This window comes from Simochromis diagramma, unplaced genomic scaffold, assembly GCF_900408965.1.
Source record: "Simochromis diagramma unplaced genomic scaffold, fSimDia1.1 OVJJ01000293.1, whole genome shotgun sequence".
In the NCBI taxonomy this organism is placed as follows: Eukaryota; Metazoa; Chordata; class Actinopteri; order Cichliformes; family Cichlidae; genus Simochromis; species Simochromis diagramma.
The window spans coordinates 11,577,747-11,599,032 of NW_024386801.1; the positions used below are offsets into that span (position 1 = coordinate 11,577,747).

At 39.8% G+C, this 21,286-nt stretch overlaps 2 protein-coding genes across 8 annotated transcripts in view; both read right to left on the reverse strand.

Moving 5' to 3' along the window:
• The window catches only part of megf11 (multiple EGF-like-domains 11), a 77,188-nt gene that overhangs the window by 19,602 nt on the left and 36,300 nt on the right, over positions 1–21,286 (reverse strand). For all 7 annotated transcript variants that reach the window (XM_040025834.1, XM_040025831.1, XM_040025830.1 and 4 more), the window contains 5 exons: positions 9,338–9,584; positions 9,077–9,197; positions 8,545–8,681; positions 2,149–2,361; positions 1,495–1,669 (listed from right to left, as the gene is read on the reverse strand). In XM_040025834.1, the coding sequence (XP_039881768.1) occupies positions 1,495–1,669; positions 2,149–2,361; positions 8,545–8,681; positions 9,077–9,197; positions 9,338–9,584 (893 nt within the window). The remainder of the gene's footprint in view (positions 1–1,494; positions 1,670–2,148; positions 2,362–8,544; positions 8,682–9,076; positions 9,198–9,337; positions 9,585–21,286) is intronic.
• Positions 4,784–8,441, reverse strand: LOC120729879. The gene is made up of 2 exons (XM_040025835.1): positions 5,755–8,441; positions 4,784–5,529 (listed from the first exon to the last, which is right to left on the reverse strand). Exons 1-2 carry the CDS (start codon positions 7,147–7,149, stop codon positions 5,191–5,193), a joined length of 1,734 nt encoding a protein of 577 aa, XP_039881769.1. The 5' UTR covers positions 7,150–8,441; the 3' UTR covers positions 4,784–5,190.

Consider the following 21,286-nt stretch of genomic DNA (forward strand, 5'->3'; position numbering starts at 1 on the left):
TTGCAATCATAGCCGCAACACCATCATCAACCACATTTTAAAAGCTCCATGTGATAATAACCATGTGTGATGCATGTCACACAATTACAGGTAGCAGCTACACAGCTCTACCTCTGTAACAAAGTGTTTGCACAGCAGCAGCTTTGTTCAAAGTCCAAAAAAAAAACCCCAAAAAACCCCTCCACACACACTCAAACACACCAATCCTCCATATGAGGTGTGTCTGGTCCCATCTGACTGCCTTCTTTTCTTTCCAGCTCCTGCCCTCTAGGTCTATTTAATGGATCTGGCAGTCCTTCCCAGCAGCCGCCAAAGAGAACAGGTGGAGCAAATTAAGACACAGTCTGCGGCCCTGCTCGGTAGCTCAATTCACCACAGTGGCCTGCTGTAAGACACAGGCAATTTCCACCAAAATGTAATGTTGGCAGGAATGTACCCTTGCAGTCGCTGTTGCTCTCTAACTTCAGATTGCAAGACAAGAAATACAATAGGGAAACTGATTGAAGTTACCCAACTAATTTGACAGTTGTAAGAGGGAACAATGTGGCTGCAACAAAAACCGACTAAAACGAAAACATATATAGGTCAAGGATTCAATTTTCTCCCAACTGGTCCAGGAGTACAGATCACTGATGCTACAAGTCAAGACATATCGACTGTATTTGTAAAATACACACGACCCATTATTAATGTCTGCACTGGGAGGTACCAGAGGATTTATTGTGATGCGGTAGAGCACATTTATAATAAGGCGATAATAAAATGTCTCACCTTGCTCTTGACTGTCTGTGTACAAAAAGCTTCTAAAGTGAAACTGGGACAACTTCCAAAAAAATTATGACCACACTGACACAAACATTTTACAACAGCCACAAAAAAACATGAAACATAAGTCAAAGCTGCAACCTTCACAACTTAGGCTCACGGCGGAGAGTTTCGCAGCATATGGTATGAGACATGCGAGTACAATTATTGGTTAGTGGAGATAGAGATATTCTTCAGTATATTAAAGATCACGAGGAGCGAGGTTACAAATACAATTAACCCTTGAGCATTTCATGAGAAATTAATGTAACCAATAGCATAATTACAAGTTGACATGGTAATTATAGCTGCGAATAAATTAAAATGGACATGCGAGTGTCAACGTGGTTTAGAACACAAAGTCATGGATGTTCAAGGACTGCTCTTTCTAAGTGTTTTAAATGCCATTTAAGCTTATGCTTGTTTTTAATGCATTTTGAGTGCTCTTTTCTCTGTTTTTCCACCAACTTCTTTTTTCCTCCTTTTCCTTGAGTACACATTGGCTGTGTTTCGGTTTGCATAGCGTAACTGTGGCCCCACCTTGGCATTTTGGCTCTGGGAAAAGAGATCTAGATCTCATGAGATCAGGTAAAGGTCAAATTTGAAAGAAAATCTTTAATAAAACATTATCCTGAAAGTGGCCACAGATATGAGTACAATAAAATAGCAGTGAATGTACATGATACTCACCATGAACCCAGGGGCACATGTACAGGTACCCGTGACAGGATGACAGTCAGCTCCGTTGGCACAGCTACAAGTCAGCATGCAACCCTCTCCATAGAATCCAGGCGGACAGGACTCATTACAGTAAAGCCCTGTCCATCCCGCAGAGCAGGTGCATTCACCAGAAAGCGGGTGGCAGCTACAATATAATGAGAAAGAAATATGGGACAATGACAGGAAGAAAAAGGGTGAGGTGAAGTTTGAGCTCTAAAAGTATCAACACTTCATTCTTGAGCAGGATCAAAGTGTGAAGTCCGCGCCAAAAGCCATTCATCCATCTACGCGTCTACGTGCTCGTTTCTGATAGATGAGGTGTCCCTTTTCTCCTTCGTTCTGTAATGACTTCCATGGCCAATGCCCAACTCTTGCCGGAATCAGAGCATTAACATTGCATTAACTATGAATGCTGCTGAGAAATTATGAATGAAGCAAAGGTCGCGATTAAAAGCTAACTGGATGACATGGCTAAGAGGTGTCCAGACTTCAGAATGAGTGCTGGCATAGAGCTAAGATGAGACAAAATTGAGTTGCAGAAATCTTTATTCATATGGAGAGTCTTTGCTTCAGGGCTTGGTCAGAGCAAAGCTGTGTGTGGCCTTGCACTGATGTCTCACTTACCTGACGGTGTTGGTGGTGTTACAGGGGCAGTACTTGTCACAAATGAGGCCGTATAGACCTGGGGGACAGAATCTCTCCTGGCAATTAGGCCCTTTAAACCCTGTTTCACATAGACAGGCTCCATTGATATGGTGACACTTGGCTCCATTCTGACACTCGCACTTCTGGTTACATTGCGGTCCATAGGTGCCCACAGGGCAGTCATCCTGACATCTGGAGGAAAATTACAGAGCAATGACGGTCTTTTAAATTGCTGCTCTAAAAAATGTCAGGTACATGGGGGGAAAAATGAGTCAAGACTTGTAACATGAAAATCTGATGTTGGAAATGTTAAAGATTCTTTTTGTGCATGTATGATATATATATACAGATATATACAATGTTAATTTCAACAATTGAATAAACTGAATTGAATAAAGAATAATCTGCAAAATCTCAAACTCTCCTTGGTTCCATCTTTTAAAATGTGCTCATTTTTCTGTCCTTTCTCTAGTTCATGTTTTTGGGTTTCAAACACAGACAAATCCCACCTTTCAGCTCTGTGAGTGCAGTTCAGTTAATAAATGACGGTATTTTTCAACAATGTCAATGCTTAATCACTACAGCATTAAAAAGCCTTTACAAATTGCACATGGTCACAACTACATGAAGGAAATTGAGTCAATTTTATATTTATTATGAGCCATTTTAGTAAAACTGAAACATTTCATTTTGGATACATATTTCATAGACCCTGAACCTTCTAAACTCAAAGGAAAATAAATGCGGGCAAATATTTTACTCTAACCACTCTGTTCACATTTTAAAAGCATGAGATAAATATATAATAGGTTGCTTGTAAAGTTTTATTTGTATTATTATTTTATTGTTTTACGTTGGTGCCAGTCACCATCTGATTTTATAGCAGACTACATTTTTGTGTGTCTTCAGAAGGTTAGCTGTTAAATAACCCCCACTCACATCTTGCATCAGGCGATCTTAATAGTTCACATGACAGTGTGAGGCAAGGTCTCACGATGGTTTCACCTGAAACCTCTGCTGATAATGACACTCACCTTTTTCACGCCTTGGCTCGTGTGATGAGGCACATGATCAATAGCGGGTCAACGACCCTCTTAAGGGAGAACTCCCACTAGGGTTTAAATACCTGGGACTCTCAGACATTTGGTTTAAGAACTGAAGAACCTTCTCGGATGAAAGAAGAAACATCTTCGAAAAACTTAAGGAAGTCCAGTTGGTTTCAAGAACCACATTATTTGTTATAGTCATTAATTACACTCAATGGCCATTGTGTTAGGTATACCTTTCCACTGCCTCTTAATGTAAATATCTAATCAGTGAGTCACATGGCAGTTAGATTCATTTAGACATTGTCAAGACGACCTGCTTCAAATCGAGCATAAGAACAGAGAAGAAAAGTGATTTTAGTGACTCTGAATGTGGCGTGGTTGCTGGTGTCAGATGGGCTTGTCTGAGTACTTGAGAAACTGCTGATCTACTGATCTCTTTTCTCACACAACCATCTAAAGGGTTTATAGAGAATGGGAACAAAAAAATCCCCCCCTGCCTTGGATCAATAGTTCCAACTGGTGGTTGTGTAATGGTGTGGGGGATATTTTCTTGGCACACTTTGGACCGATTAGTACCAACTGAGCATTGTTTAAACAGCCTACCTGAGTTTTGTTGCATGACATACCTTTATTACAGCAGTCATCATCTAATGACTGTTTCCAGCAAGACAGCACACAATGTCACAAAGCTCAAATCATCTCAAAGTGGTTTGTTGAAGATGACAGTGAGCTCACTGTACTCCAACGGCCTCAACAGTCACACGTTCTCAATCCACAACAGAGTACCCCTGGGATGCGGTGGAATGGGAGATTCACATCAATACACGCAGCTGAAAAATCTGCAGCAACTGTGTGATGCTATCATGTCAATATGAACCAAAATCTCAGAGGAATGTTTCCAGCACTTTGTTGAATCTCTGCCACGAGGAAATGCAGCAGATCTGAATGCAACAGGGTGTTTTTGGAAAGTGCATGTAAATATAATACTAAAAAACAATAATGTTTTATCATATTTTACGCAATGCAAAGATTGTTTAAGAATTGGAAATTGAAATAAAACTCCAGCCCCAGCTTCAATACATTAAATAATATGGATATATTATTAACAGTGTTGCCACAGTTACTTTGAAAAAGTAATATATTACGGACTACTGATTACTCCTTCCAAAAGTAACTTAGTTACTTTAATGATTACTTTATTTTTAAAGTAACTAAGTTAGATTACTAGTTACTTTATTAGTTACTTTCAGAAGCTGCCAATAACACTCCCCACTGCCTCAACATAAAAACATCAACCGGTTTTGCCAATACTCACTTTATTGGAAGTGTATTTTAACAGTAATGTCAACAATATATCTCCTGACATTTGAGGCTGAACTTAAAACTTTTTTCCTGATAGAAATACTTGTTTGTATGAAAATAAAGACAGTCTTGTTACTTCACTTAACATAAATACTTTTTATATAAAAAAGGAGTCTTTCTTGACTTTATTTAACATAAATGCTTTTTATAAAAAACAAACAAACAAAGAGTTTTTCTTGACTTCCCTTAAGATACTTTTTATACCATCCACATGTAAGCACTATTGTCCGCTTTTGTAACTTTGGACTAATCTTATGAAAAAAAAGAGACTGCAGGTCCAACTTAAATTGCCTTACTTTCTTGCAAGTAATTGATTTAAGTTAATCAACTTGAAAAATTTAATAAGTTTATTAAGTGACTTTGATAAACTTAATTCAATTACTTGTAAATAGTTATTTAAATTGGATTCCCCATTCTCTTTTTTTCATAATATGTTGTCATTGCATGTTATGGGGGAAACAGTAGAGTGGAGCAAGTAAACCAGTGGTTGTACCTCATTAACAGAAGCTTCTCAAACCCTTTGTCAGAAAGTCGATTTCTTTTAGGCGTGAGCACCAAACCTCCCAGACTAAAAAGTCGCTCCATAGGAGCACTTGATGGGGTTGGAGTGTTATACTTTAAAAAAAATTGTCTTTATGCTTGAAAACTTATGCAGAATCTGAAGGTCGTAGCCTGACATCAGGTAGTCCATGACTTCTTTTTCTGCAGAATAGGTCTCCTCCTCTGGCTCTGCCATCTCACCTTGGCTGCTAGATGTAGTAGCACTGGGCACACTGGCAGGTTTTTTTGCCAGAGGAGCAATGGTGCAACACTCTGCTGTCAGAAGCTGTTTTACTCGCTCCCTCCTTCCTGTATCTCTCAGCCATCGAAGTTTGAATTTTGGACAACTGGCAGCTACGAGAAGGGCATCTTTGTCGTCCAGCACACCGGTGAAACGAGTCTGAATAGCCTAAAAAACATAATCGATATTTTTATGCCTACAATTTATTATGTTATTGAATTATTTGCAAACCATGCCTAATATGAGATCAGTATTATGGATTTATTTTGTTTTAGGTTACTTGTAAACATTTTAATTGTTTTAATCTTATTTTTCAATGATAATTAATATTCTGTTCCATGTTTGTGAATTGTATGAAGCAAAAAATTTGACAAATTTAAAGATAGAGCGTACCTGTACAATGGCATCTGGAAGGCCTGCAGTCATCCTGGAGAGGTCATCTTTCACAGCCTGGGTCTTCTGCATCAGAACTTCAAGTGTTGGTAGTAAAGTTCCATATGGACAGTCGCCTTGTAAAATGTCCAGTGCTGCAGTCAGAGGTTTCATGGCCATGCAGTACTCATGCAGGAACTGGTATTCTTGATCTTTGAAGCACTTCAGTCCTAGCTTTGTGCACAGAGTATTCAGCTCACCCATGGGGATGTCTGCAATTCTCTTTACAGCATCAAAAAAGGAATTCCACCTTGTGGATGTTGGTATTAGGAGCCTTCTTTTACTGATTTCTTCCACTGTTTCTGATGCAACTGTACATCTACTCGATTTGGTCCAAAGAGCTGTGCATTTTGCTGTGCTGCTCCTATACACAGCCCTGCTCTCTGCATTGGTTGTTAAATGTTTCTCCACATCACGTGAGCAAATTATGTTGATGGTGTGCGAAGCACACCTGCGGTGCGGGGGAAGAGACAGCTGACCATCACTTTCATTCTCAGCCGAGAGGATTTCTGACAGATCAGAAAAAGTGACATCATCGTCTTTGGGGGTGGACTCTTCCTCCGCCCTCTCATCATCGGACTCCGTGACAGGATGATAAACTTGAAACGCCTTAACAAAGTTGGATCCATTATCAGTAACTGTTGCAACTACTTTGTTGAGTAATCCATAAGAGGAGTGAATGTTTTCGATTTCTGTACCAGTGACATCATACGTGTGTCTACCACGAATTCGCCTACATGCTAATGCAACCTTGTGGCGCTCTAATGTGGTTCTACTGATCCAGTGGAGTGTTACTCCCATATACCTTCTGTTGTTAGCAGTCCAAATATCCGCAGTAGTTGAAACAAAGTCAATCTCATTCAGTGCGGCCTTCAAATTTCTCTCCATTTCTGTAAACTCCTTCAAGTAAGAAGTAAAAGTCGTTCGGTGAGGCAGCTCGGCATTAACAGAAGTAGGGATCTTTTTTATTACGGCATGAAACGAGGGTGAGTCAACAGTGTTTATAGGTAGCATTTCTTCTACAATATACTGCGCGACCAACTTCTTCAATTCTTCATCACTTACTGGTTTTGCACCAAAGTCCAACTTTTGTTGTTTGGGGGGTGTAGGACCTTCTGCGGAAGTCACGGCTCTCTGCTTCGGACCACTTGGTGGGACTCTCTCTGTGAGTTTGACTGTGCCGTGCTGCGACTCCAAATGTTTCTTTAAGTTTGACGTAGTGTTTTTGAAGGTAGATAACACTTTTTCGCCAACACAGAGTGTATAACGAACCTTAATATTGAAATCTTTAGTTGACAGAAACTCAAAATAGTGACCATATTTCCAGCTAAAGAACGAACATCTCTCTCCCTCCATTGTTGTTTACACTTTTTTACGTCGCTGGCTGCTTGTGAGCGGGAAATGTGACCTGTCGCTTATGTGACGTTTCACGACACGTATGCGTTTGTCATCCACTGAGACGAAAAGAAGAAACCAAATCTTTTTGCTTAAAAAATAGTAACGCACAGTGGTTTGGACAAGTAACTTTAATCTGACTACTGTTATGGAAATAGTAACGCGTTAGATTAGTCGTTAATGAAAAAGTGGTCATATTCAGAGTCACTGATTATTAACACTCTTCTTACATTTCAAAGTTTTAATAATGAATGTTTACTTTAAAAAATACTTTCATAAATCCATGGTCAAATTTTAACGAGGACAGCGGGCCTCTGCTGTCAGTACTTCAGCATCTCTGCAGGGGTTGGACAAGACTCAGTAATCGTCATCAGCTAAACAGAAACTGCTTCAGTTTTCTGCACATAAACTAGTGTAGATCAGAAAATGGATTTCTTCATTCACTTCAATATACTGACTTAAGTATACAGTCCTGGTGGAGTTTCAGTCTCAAGAGTGTAACAAAGCTTTTACAAATAGCTCAATTACAACATAAAATGGCCAAGTTATGTTTCATGTTTAAATTACCCTAGCTTTAGTTTTATCAGAGGACAATGGTATTATTATACTAGACACACGTGGGTGGGGGATAACACAATCTTAGATTATTCCTGGCAGTTTAATTCACCTGCCACTGACAAAATGAATGAGGGCAATTTTGCAAAATAATAAAGTAAAGGAAAAGGTCTTGTAAAGGAAGTGTTTCCATCCAAGAGACAATTGCTTTAGCTGAACTAATAAACCCAGGCTGCTCTGGGCTGCTCTGGCAGGCACGAGGAACTAAAAAGATCTGTGGATTTCAATGAGACCTTAATATAAGCCCATTACTTATAATTAATGAGCAGACTCCAAACAGCATGTAGCTCATGGTGAGATCAATGGATAGGCTGGGAGTGGATGAGGATGAAGGCTGAAGACATGAAACCTTGCTGGCCAGCATGAAGTACAAGATTAATTAAACATACAACGCCCCTATTAAAAGCTTCCAATCTACCTTCAAATGGACTAATGGGCATTTATAAATGCTTATTTCTCTCGAGTATGAGAATATGCTAGGATTTCCTTTATCTTTTTAAAGAACAGCCAGGTTTGTGCCTCATTTAGAAGTCAACAAAGAGAATGGGTCAATGAGTGACTGTTAAATGCGGAACTGCATGAAACCATTCTTTTGCATTAAATACTAATATCAATAAATCATGCCTTTGTATGACCTATTTTAAGTAGGAGCACAAAAGTTTGCTGATAGAACTTCAGAAAAAGCCTTTTTGAATAATAACTGAGCGGTCTGTTTGTCAGCCGGAGGTGTCACCTGCATACCTGCGTCCACTGAAGCCGGCTGCACATTGGCACTGCCCCGTGATGTGGTCGCACATTCCACCGTTACGACAGGAACAGTCTTTGCTGCAGTTGATGCCGTACTTGCCAAGAGGGCAGGGCTGGGCACACACTGAACCCTGTGAAAACAAGCCAACACACTTGATTGATGTTTGGACAGTTCAGACCTATCGTTAATGTCCTCCTATGTGTCTGCAGATGTGTTTACTTTTTCTTCTTTCTTTTTTTTAGAAGGCAACTGAAAGCATTACATTCAAGAAGTAAGTTCAAAACTGTACACTTTACTGTGGAAGATATTTTCACATATTATCTTCAGAAAGGTCAATGTAGAGTTAATTTTCACATGGAAAGTTCACAGTAGTCAGACTCCACACTACAAATTCTATTTTTTTTCTCCTTCCAGGGAGCAGAGAGACAGCATTCTCATTTATTGTACTTTTCCCCCCCCCTAAACTTACAACAGCGTTCAAGTATTTTCTCCCCTCGGGCCTTTGCTTTTGCTTCTGTGACCTACCGTCCACCCAGCAGGGCAGGAACAATCTCCTGTGATGTGGTGGCACGTTCCTCCGTTCTGACAGGGGCAACGCTGTTCACACTGAGGCCCATGACTACCGGAGGGGCAGCGCTCCCCACAGCTGTCAGCACACAAGTCAAAAGTATCAGATAAGTAACCTGTCTTTGCCTGCAGTTCTTTGCATCAGCAAGAAATTGGATATACACACTCACATTGCTACATAAAATGTGCCAAAAGAGTAAATATGATAGTGGTACTCACAAAGCCCCTGTGTAGCCCGGTGCACAGATGCACTCTCCTGTCTCGTGGTTGCAGGTGGCACCATTGAGACATTGGCATGGTAACTGGCACGCCTTGCCATAATAACCATGCTCACAGGGCTCCTCACAACGCCATCCCTGGTACCCATCAGTGCAGACACAGGCACCTGTGATGGGGTTACACTTAGCCCCATTTTGGCACTGGCACCGATTGCTGCAGTGAGGTCCCCAGAAGTCACTCTCGCAGCCTGCAGGCACAGAGACAAGTGGCATCAAGCACACCAGAAAAAAGAGGAGACTATGCATCAGAATACACTCGTGGACACTGAAAATCATAACGGTCACATAAAAGCACAATAAATAATAAAGTGACTCATTAATGATTGTTTGGAATAACCATAAAAGTTCATCATTAATAATAAATGATCAGGGGAAATCTTCCTCCCAATGAATTACTCTTTATTATAATGGTATGATTTGGAAGCGCTGTCTCAGACTGCTTGCAAATCTATCTCTATGCCTCCGATATTAATTTTCATCAGTTCAACAAATTCAAAATCTAAAGCTTTAATCTGTGTATTTTTTTTAATCTTTTGAACATGTAACAGCAAACAAATTGCTGGATTTAATCTATTCACTCAATTAATTGAACATATTATTAAAATACTATCTGTGTACCAAAAGGCTGATAGTCTTCCTGTGGGCCACAGACCTCGATTAAAAACATATCAATAAAGCACACTGGTACCCGTGGTCAATGTTCCCTCTAATTTTTCATGTGTCTGAGCAAACACACAAACTCCCTGAGCGGTCCCTTGGACCTCTGTGAGCAACAGCAGACGTGTGCACTGTGGTCACGGCAGCATCGAATCCATCCAAGTTACATGGTTTGTTAAAATAATCAAATTTCAGCATTTACATTTATGTTAGACTACTTTGAAATAACTGCTTTAGCCCACTTATAATGAAAATTTAAAAAAAAAAATCTTGTTCATGACCTGTGCAGTACGTTAACACTATTGGAAGTAAAAATAACTTGAACTCCAATTTTGAAAACACAACTTTCTTTCTTTAATTTTTTTTTTTAAAATAAAGCTCTGACTTGTATTATGAGTATGAGTCTGTGGTCTGGGAGAGAGTCCTGTCTGCAAAATACAGTATATAATGACCAATGTTGGGCAATTAATTATATAGTTACTTCTTCAAAAAAGTAACTGAGTTATGCAAACAACAAAGTTTCTTGCAGCTGTTTACCTAAAAATGCAGCCAAGGCATTTTTTAAATAAACATTTCAAACTATTTACAGAACAATCAGCTGTTCTGCATCAAATTTGATGCCACACAAATTATTTGTGCCGCTCCAACAAATAATTTCTGTCCACTATGAGATAAAGGAGAACAAGAGCCTGATACCTGCAGGCCTGACAACAGGAGATGTATCACTCCTGTAACACCTGTAACATTCAGTTGTCGCCTCATTGTTCTGACACACACACAACAACACTATTGACTACACTACACACTAACTACACAAGATTTGCGCTAAACAACGCAAATCTCTCACGTCTCAAAACACCGCCATCATGCCTAAAACTCCCCCCTTCCTAAACAACTAAATGCCATGTTGCCATATCATTTTTTGATTGGTCGACATGGTACATTTTTCCACCAATAGGAAAGGCGGCGGGGGTCGGGATGGGGGCTGTTTTTGCTCACAGGCGGAGAGCGCTTTCGACCGTTTCCGCAGTAAATATAAACAACGATAGGAAAAAAACCAAACCTTGCATATATATATATATTTTTTTTTTATCATAACACTGGTTTTACGTGGCCTATCAACACAACTTAAAAACTGGTATAAAGTCCACACTTTTTCCGTCAATTGTTCCGTCTATCCTGCTCACATCTCCAATGGTTGTACACGTTGTCATTAACATGGCTTCACTCCACATCAGCCATGCCGCTTTGCTATCTAAAACACCGGTGTCGGCGCATAAGGATGCTGTCATAGCCTGTCAACGACGTGGATTAGCTGCGTATATATACGAATGTGAATCTCATCATTGGCTGGACTATGGGATAAGGTGACATCGTTCTAATCCCATACTGGAGCAGCCAGTCACTTACTGACTAACACTGCAAAACAGAATTGTTAACATATTTATTTTAATTTCAATTCAGGTTAGATTTTTTTTTTTTTTTTTTTTCACAACACAGATTTTCTGTGCGCAGAGACCGTGCAGCAGTGCGCAATTGCACACGCGCAGCTTAGAGGGAACATTGCCCGTGGTGTTCCTTCGTTACCAAAACCAGTACACTGGCACTGCGGTTTATGGACTGATCCAATATGTTTACCATCTTCCTGTTGCAGCCAGCAACAACAACACAGAATTTTCCTGCTTGGTAAGATGTTTGCTTTAAAAAAAAACTAAATTATAAAATCATGGCACTGTTTAGATCTTCAGTGGGAATAAATTACCTTGTGGCTCAATACCACAGAGTTGAGAGGTATAACAACAAATTGCTGGTTTTGGTCTTTCCAATGATTTTTTTTCACTCCTGCTCAGGATTATATGAGAGCAGGTACTTATATGAGGATGCCTTGAGCAAAAAACAGACAAAAGGCCCTCCACAGAGCTAACGCTGTCAAGCAATTGCTAAGAAAAATGGACACAGAGAGACAGGAAGAACGTGTGGACTCCCCAATGAAAAGACCTGATTAGAAATCAAAATGAGACAATTCACTGATCTCCTGTTTCATACTCTCAAAAACTACCCATATATGCTTGTGCTTGTCCTATTATAAGGTAGCAACAATGCACAACAACATTTATATCTCGTGTCTGTATGAGTCAATACAAAAGAAAACAAGTGAAAGAAAGCTTCATTATTGTTAACTACTTCCCCAAAAGACATCCTGACCAACCATCTCTCTAAAAGTAAGTAAGTATATTAAGGTCTTTACCCAGGATACCTCACATTTTAATATGATTTTTTTTCTATTTGATATTTCCTATGTTGCTACCCTAGCATTCAGAAAACCTTTCAACCTTTATTAATTATGAACATTTCATAACTTTATGTTTAATACTGAATACGGCTGAAACTTCAGCTTTTTAACATTTTCTATCATTCTAAAAAATACCAAAATCCAACTTTACAGCTCTGCGGATGAACATTTTAAAGGTTTTCTAACATCATCTTCATCATACAGTAATGGTGCCAAGGATGTGGGCATAATTTATATGTTGCAGTTTCTACTTTTAAAGCTGCATGCAAGGGGAAGAGCGACATCATAAAACAAACAGTCAGCACAATATCTTCTTCTTTGTGTGTGTCAGGGCACCTTAACCTACCGGTTCGAAACACGGACCCTTCACACAAGTGCATTAAACCTGTATTCTTCAAAATGGCCAGCAGGGGGTGATCCCGGTGGTTGAGAAAATTGCCTATGACCTCACTACTGGCTCCACTTATTATCCCTCTAAGCATTTTCAGAGGTGGTTAGCAGTGTTGCCTCTCAACAAGGAGGTCCTGGGTTTTAATCCAACAAATGTAGCTGGGGCCTTTGAGTGGGTTCTCTCTGATTACTCTGGTTTTCTCCCACAGTCTGAAAGCATGCATGTCAGTTTAATTGGTAGGTGTGAGTATGAATGTGTGAATGTGTTAGCCCTGCAAGAGACTGATGAACTGTGCAAGGTGTATCCTGCATCTCCCGCTATAACAGCTGGGACCGGCTTCAACACCAACATTTTCCTATTCAGTTTATGGTCTCAGCAGTTTAATCTGTCCTGTAATACAATACTTAAGATCTCGTTTAGCATGGGAACCTGGCAACCTCATGTAGTCAGGACCTGTCTCATCTGATCTCATGACAACCTGTGACTGAAGATGAAGTTGCTGCAAATTTCTGCATGCAGTTACAAAGGCATGAATTTGGTGGTGCTGATCCTTCCAGCAACACCACATGTAAAAGCAGATCATTTCACCACATCTAAAAGCAGTCATTAGACTCAGTGTTGATATAAAAATGTAAATTTGCAGGTTTTAAATGTTTTGGTTCAAATTCCTTGTAGTGGACAGATGACAGCTCTGCGTTACCAACAAGCAAATAAAACGATTAAAAAGGTGCGAATACAGTTCTGTTACGATGAAATGGCGGTAAAATGTATAGCGGGAGACTGAATATATGTGATGTTGACATATCACAACCATCACAGAGAAAAATCTTAATAACACCCTGAAATTAATCTGCAAAAAAAAAAGAAAAAAAAGAGAAGCACGTGTGCAAGCTGTTCACACCTTTCAGTGACTATACGAAAGAGCGAAGGAGGACTCAGAGACTAACACGAGGAACAAATCATTTTTCATATATAACAGTTTGATACTTTAATGGTTTTAACGCCTCTTTTCAGGTGGAACTTCAGCAGCCAGCTGTCAGAATGAAAAAAAAATAAGGTACTTGAGACAGTCGAATTATCAAACTGTTGTAAACGTTTGCGAGCACTCATTTTTCACATTTTGCTAAATGCACAAGCTGACTAATTGTGCTGAACTTGGAGTAATATAACAGAAAAGTTTAATTTGGATCCACACCTGTATGAGACAATGGCGGCTCAGTGTTAAATTCAGTGGCATTACTAAGAAGTACCTGAGGGTATGATGTAAAACAAGTAATTCACACATTCCTGGGAATTGTTCTGTTTAAAACCCCCCCCACAAAACTCAATTGGACCTGTAATCAAGGAAACAACTAGTGATCAACAATCACAATTTGAATGAAGAACGATCAGCACTGAGGTGGGATAGTAAGCTGCCTTCAGTCCCAGCCAGGTAATTGTTCATTTGAGGTCCTAGTAATGATTTAAGTGACTGATATGGCACTATATCTCTCCATCAGCAGCTGTATTGCCTCACAGAAAAGCCCAGCTTGAGATCCAGGACAGCACAGCAGCCAGGATGGTGAATATTCCCCTATTGATTCGCACACCAACACAGCCTGAGCTGAAAATGTAAAGATGCCGAGCCCCCCCTCCCCCACGCCCCCCCTTCTATGCTCACTTTGCCAGAGCTGTGATCAACCGAAATTGGAGCTTAATGAACTCTGTTTCATGGTCGGCACTGAAGCCTGCTTTTCCAGGTACACAGCAGGAAGATGATCAGCCCTTCACTGATACGGACAGGTCTGCCCTGAAGGGGGTCCCGAAACACTGGGCTAGTGCAGTATTGCTTTTGCGTTTGGACAGACTAGCGACTACATTACAGGGCTCTCACTGATTTGATCTAATCTGCTCCTGGCCTCCAGTCTGCCATGAATGAGCTCCCTGAAGGTTGAGCTGCTGCCACGCAAACGACCCTGGCACATTAAACTTGAGGGGTGTGCGGGCGGTGGTGGTAATGGATGAGCAGTTTAACTGCAACTTGGTTTAGCAGTCTATAAGCACTCATCAGAGCTTCCTCTGCTCAACAGTGCTCCCTCGACACAGCAGAAAAATGGGCAGTGTCTCTACAACTTAGAGGCATCATCACCTCTGGCTTCAGCTCAAACCTTGGCCACATTAGTAGAGATGGCATTTTACATTCTTACATGCACAACTAAAAATATAATATCAATTAAAAAAAAAATCAATGCATAAATACCAGAGAGGCAGAGAGAAACAGAATAAACCAAAATCTATCCCGTGCTTAATTTGCAGACTTTTCTGGTGCTTAGGAGCTCAACAAATGTTACTATTTGAAGTTTTAAACCTCCTTTAGCTTCCAGTTAGAGGCACATTGAGAGCAAAGCCCATTATCTTGCTGTCTCTCTCCTACATGGAGGTTCGGAAACTTTACCCAGTAGTCTTTCACTCCCCAGCTCTGCCAGCATTTAACTGTGATTAAGGAGTCAGAGTTCATGATGAGCTGCGGGCAAAAACAGAGAGAAATAGCAGAAGAAAGTAGCATGTAGCATGAAGGCTTCAGCTTCCAGAGAGAACAGCTAAATTGTGTGTGGTGGTGAGGACTCCTGTGGGTTTTGGTCTGTAGGCAACAAATCCCACAGACTGAAACCAGAGAAGATGCAGTCCAAACCATTAGCTGGTCTGGCCTGGGTCACTGTGTCTAACCAGAGGACACATACACCATCCAGCCTGAGCTCTCAGAGCTCATAATGTATAACAGTTAGAATGTGGATAACCTCACACACAGGGAAAGGTCCAATCCCAGGATGCTGAGTAAAATCCCCTCTGCTGGAACAAAACAGATCATGAAGGGCTACCAGCAGGTAGTAAACTTCTGAAGGTGATGTCCAAAGAATAGGCTGAGAGAGCCATCATGGTGGTGCTGAGCTTTGAAGTATGCTCAAGAGCCTGCATAATCAGAGGCTGGCTGAAACAGGATTAAAACCAAACAGCTTTCAGCAGCCGACTTCATTCAGGAGCTCTCCTGAACTTGGCAACTTACAACAAAATGTTTGTCACTGTTCTCGACGAGGAGAAGTCTGCGCCGCTGAAAGCTGCCATAAGCTTCTCCAAGCTAAATTCGAAATGAAGGCCTCAGTCAAATTCTTTAAACACAGAATATCTTTCACCATTCAAATGGCGCCCAAGTTTTAGACATCATTTATTCAGCTCGACGGAGGGGAAAAGCAAACTTCAATTACAATTATAGTATAAATGCTGGCTAGTGGTGGTGGATGGTGCAGACGGTTGCTTTCTCCTTTGCCCACTCAAACTGTAAAAGCCACATTATTGCTACTGGAATATTTGGCAGGCAGCCTGACTTCACTCCCCACTGCCTGAGTCACTCACTGTCACATAACTATTATTAACACACACTGTTGACACTTGAGGAATAACTTAACTAAAGACATTAGAAGGGAAAACGCTCTGGCGCCTGAGAGCCTTTTACTCCACGCTTACTTTTGAGCAGAGCTTGTAGCAAAGCAAAGCAGTGTGACTCATTGTCTTGATGAGTCGCCTGCATTGCCTCATGAGCAGAATGCACCTCTGAGTTTCATATTGTCTGGATCGCACTTTGTTCCACTAGCTTTGTTCTTTTTTTCCCCTTCTTTCCTTGACAGATCTGAATTTTCAAATTATACTCATGGACAGAATTAATGCAGACAAGCCACCACTTACAAATGGCATAAAGAGACAGACTTTCTTTAGACATTTTAAATGTTAAAATTATATATTTTTTTAAAAAAAAAAAAAGAACAATGAAACAATTGTTCCTACAATTTAGCTGACACGAGAATATGTAATACTCGGCTCTTCAATCAATATGAGCTATTTGCAAAAGGAGTTATTCAAAAAAAAGCCACACTCAACTATTCATCACAGCTCCCTGATTCATTGATGCAGACTAACTGAGTGAGAAGCAGACAGGGCTGGGACAGGGTCTACAGGGAAAGTGATGATTGTTGTGTAAAGTGGTAAATTTGCACTGAGTGATAAATGTCTCTGAGCTTTGTTAAACCTGGGGCTGTAAAAGCAGCCAATACGCTACAAGACAGGTCCTACTGGCACCTCCGTGCTCTGCTGACACCCATTATGCTGTTATTTATTAGTCCCCAGAAAACCCAGGCACGACAAGTAAAAAGTTTAGATACATCCATGAGAGCTTGACAAATGAACTTCTAAATATACAGAGGAAACTGCCAATAGTTATGGGCGCCGTTTTGCTGAACTGGAATAACAGCATGCTGCGGCTTCTGCTGTTGGGCGTGTCTTTTGTCCTGCCCTAATTCATCTTAGCTGAGACCCTGTGTGCTCGCATTTCCCTTAGGGGAAAAGCAGCACACAATCAAGCTAACAACACAAGGTCTATGAGCAGAGTTTGCTGCTCAAACATTTCACTATAATGCACCATACACTTCCTCCTGATACCACCTTGCAGCTGGAGAAGAACTAACAAGACCTGACTGTTGCCTACTTGGAGCCACAAAACTAATGAGTGAATAGCTTAATTCTTTTAGGACTATGCATTACTGATTAAAAAGTCTGGCCTTGTTCTTTATCTTGAGGAGGATCTGATCATTTGTCTGAGTTCTACTCTATAGGATGCTAACATGGATCAATAGAAGTACTGCAGCCAGCTCCCCTGCAGCACAGCTGTAACTAGGTTAACAGGACCAGTGGCTGACTGAAACCGACAAGGCCAGGTCATCTCACGTGTTATTCCAAACGAGCACTTAAAAGTAACGTTACTAAAAAGAGTGCCCCTCAGTTTCTAATAAAGCTGCCCATGTTGAGCAGTAATGCAAGCGCCCTGCGAGAGATGCTCTGCCTCATTGCAGTAAACCAGTCACTTGTTCAACACAACCTGACATGGCTCATGAAAGCCTCTGGATCAGCAAATTGTTACACAGCCCACTGCTCCTTCCAATTAATAATTTACCCTTCACCCTGTCCTGCAGAAAACAAACCCTTTGCACTCTTGCCACAGGACAACAACAACAAAAAAAAGCAATCAGAGCAAAGGCGGGCATTTATCTACAGTGCACAACAATACACAGTGACCCGGGTATAAATAAAGCCACGACTGTAGCACTTCAAAGACATAACACACAGCAGTAAATCAGTCACCTGGAATGGCATGGTCCCTCCAAAAAACAATGTCAACCTGACAATACCAACTGTTACCAGACTTAATTTGCACATATTGATTTCCTATTTTCAATTATTAATTCTAATTAGGATGAAGTAGAATCTGCCATAGGGCAACGGCAGTCGATGTGAAGGGGTGCGCAATCAAGAGAGTGGAGACTGATGTATATTCATATAATGCCAATACAGCCACCCCTACCATTTTACCTATATATTTCCCACGTGAAGTTACTACTTTCTAAACCAGATTTACAGTTATTTTCCAGATTAAGCCTGTACACATAAAACTACAGGAAGATGAAAGCATTTACTTAATGCGCCTATAATTAGGATCCAGTAGGTTCATACAGTGGCAGGATTCTGCATTTACCCTAAAATTTGTGTAATTTAAGTTCAATAAAAATATAGCTCAGTCTTTGCTTGTAATAGAATATCGGAGTTACTAACTCACCCCCACTGCAAATTGGTAACTTTGTTTGCACAAAAGAAACATTAGTAATCCACTAAAGAGAACACCTTAAAAGGATCTTCCAAACTGCTGACCTTCAAAAGTCAAAAAACCTGCTTGGTGGAAAAACTTGGATTACCACGTTGTTGCTGTGTGGCTCTATCGACCAGTCATGCTGCAGTTTACATCCACGTCTGTCGAGACTCATGTGTGGAGGAGACCCTGAAGACATTTAATACGTGGGCACCAAATAGTAGTGTTAACAATTCAATATCTGACCAAATGTGAAATATCACAACCTTCCATTCAGTTCTCTGCTATGGCAGGCTCAAGCAACAAAACATATTACCTCCGGCTACTTCAGCAGTCAGCATGAAATCATTTTAAAGAAAAAATCTCAAGATAAGACAACGTTTGACTACATGGCACTCCTTCTTGTTGTTGCCTCTGGTGTAATTGGCTATATTGGTAAAATCATATTATGTTTTGTTATCTTTTCAACCATATTGTGCACTTTCACTGCAGCTCTGCACTCATTTTAAAACACATGGCTTCAGTGTAAGGGGTTGTTGTGTGCCTGGTATCACAATTAGAGATTTGTGACTGGCTTTATTTGCATAAGTAGTCTTAATAAATGGAGTCCTAAAGAGGAAAAGCTGCAGCTGTTGAATTTATGTACATGGCACTAATTAGTTGAAGTCCTGTGTTTACGGTATGAGTTCTGTGGGTTTTATGTGGATTAACAGATTATCACTTTCTGTAGATATCAGTGTATAGAGTCTGCTTTGTTATTACTGTACATATAGAAGCTCAGAGGAGGCACGGCCAATCACAGGTGGATTTAGCAATCAGAGGTGCACGCTTGAAAGAGATTCTTTTTTTTTTGCAAGGTTGTTTTAAAATCTACATGACATGAATTATCTATGTCTACACCAGACTGCTCTACTGAAAATAGCAGGTTATAAAAGCAGGTTCTGTTTTTTGCATTGTCAAACAAAAAATTAGCACAAGCACAGCATATCATAATATATAAACAACACAGCATCCTGCAGGCTGCTGCTCTAATGGCAATCCCCTTGGAGCCCCACTACACTGTATATTCAATATCACACACCAGAAAAGCTTTAATTGCACAGTGTATCTGCATTTTTATGTATCATTATATGCCAGTGGGACTGGTATATAACAATATTTTTTAAGTAAATACGTACTTTTATTTCATTATCATTTTAGATTTTAAAGATTTTCTTTAAAGTTACCCTTAAGTAGATACAATGAAATTGCCGGTATTACTTTTGTAAACTAGCACACAGACATTAGTAATAACAAAATAAGCAATTTAAGAAAAAATAAAGCTTAAGAAAAAAAACACATTTTGGTTTTACCTTTCAAGGTTATACTAATGATTGTTTTCATTATTGATTAATCTGCTCATTTCTGTGCATTACTAATCTGCCACTGCTCAGGCCAGAAAAAACATGAACCACACATATCCATCACAGCTTCTCAAGAGCGTAGCCATCAAACGGCTTGTTTTGCATGACTTCTTCCTTATAACTCACTACAATCATGACAGGGTTACTTTAGGCAACAATTATGTAGTTATTCTAATATCAAGATTGTTGCCAGTTATTTATCAGCAGCAATCAATGACTATGTCCAGTATCAATCTGAGATGGTATCATAGTTTAATTCTCAACTAAGTGGTTCATTCATAAACTAATGTACTACTTAAGCATACTTGGTGGATAAAAAATACATAAAAGATGAAAGAAAAAATATCTTACTTTTGCTATTTTTTGAAAAATGACAGCAGCGGTTGTGTTTTTATCTCTTAAAAACACCAAAGAATAAGAGAGTAACATTAGTAACATTGGTTACTTAAAGCCACTGAAAAATTCGCTTTAAGACTTAACAAAACCTGCAATCTTAAACATAAATAACCAAAAACTGCAATAGAAATTGAGTTTAATCTTCCTCATCTGGACAGTGAGCACATCTTTAGATCTGATTTGATTGACGGCAAGTTGACAGCATAAGGGAAACCTCAGACTTCCGTCTCACTACACACGGGTTAAAAAATGCTCAGTAGATCCCGACTCATAGACGGTGCTTACAGGATAGACCTTATGGAGCTGAATCTCCTAATACTGGGTATTTAGTTCATCTTGCATGTTTTTAATAAAAGGGGTTAAGATAATATTTATGGGTAATATGAGTCACTTTTTATAGATCAACTGAGCTGCAGCTGAGCGTTTCCTAGCAGCAGACACCTCAGGGCAACCAATAATAAAGCACCTGCAGATGGCATAGGCAGCTTTTAATATGCACATTTAAGTTTGCTTTTTTTTTAAGTGTATACACAGGAGCGTACTTGATTTGCTGAAGTGTTTTGAAAACAGGTCTCATTATTGGAGAGTGTCCTGACAAAGTGATTGGGGAAATCTCAGCTGACCAATCAGCACTAGCAGAATATTATATTCCATGTATGCAAAACAAAAAATATTAGTAAAGTTTAATTTTAATCCTGATATAAAATTAAAACTACATTAGTAAAAGCTGAAATCAAAATGTAACAGTTTGGTCTAGACATGGGAGTATATTTATTTTATAGTCCAGCCCCATTCATTCACATTCACTACGGACCGTCTTATGAGTCTCTAGCCAAATAGTATCCGGTGTCACTTAAGTAAAGGAAGGAACAGACTCTGTTTTTTTCAACTAACTCCACTGAACCTTAAATTAAAATGTAGAGGGGGAAAAAAGCTTTGTGTTAAATTGGAAAGATTTGAAGACAGCCAGCCTACTGACAAAATAATTTTTCTGCAGTTTTATTGTCTCGTTCACATTGTTGTGAAGTAAAAACAAGAAACATTAAATACTTGGAAGTCCTGCTAATACTTTTTATTTA

Excerpts from the sequence above, each read along its gene's own strand:
- LOC120729879 (XM_040025835.1), bottom strand. The coding sequence starts at position 7,149 with ATGGAGGGAGAGAGATGTTCGTTCTTTAGCTGGAAATATGGTCACTAT. Across the intron at positions 5,530-5,754 it reads TTCCAGATGCCATTGTACAG|GCTATTCAGACTCGTTTCAC; the intron begins GTACGCTCTATC and ends TATGTTTTTTAG.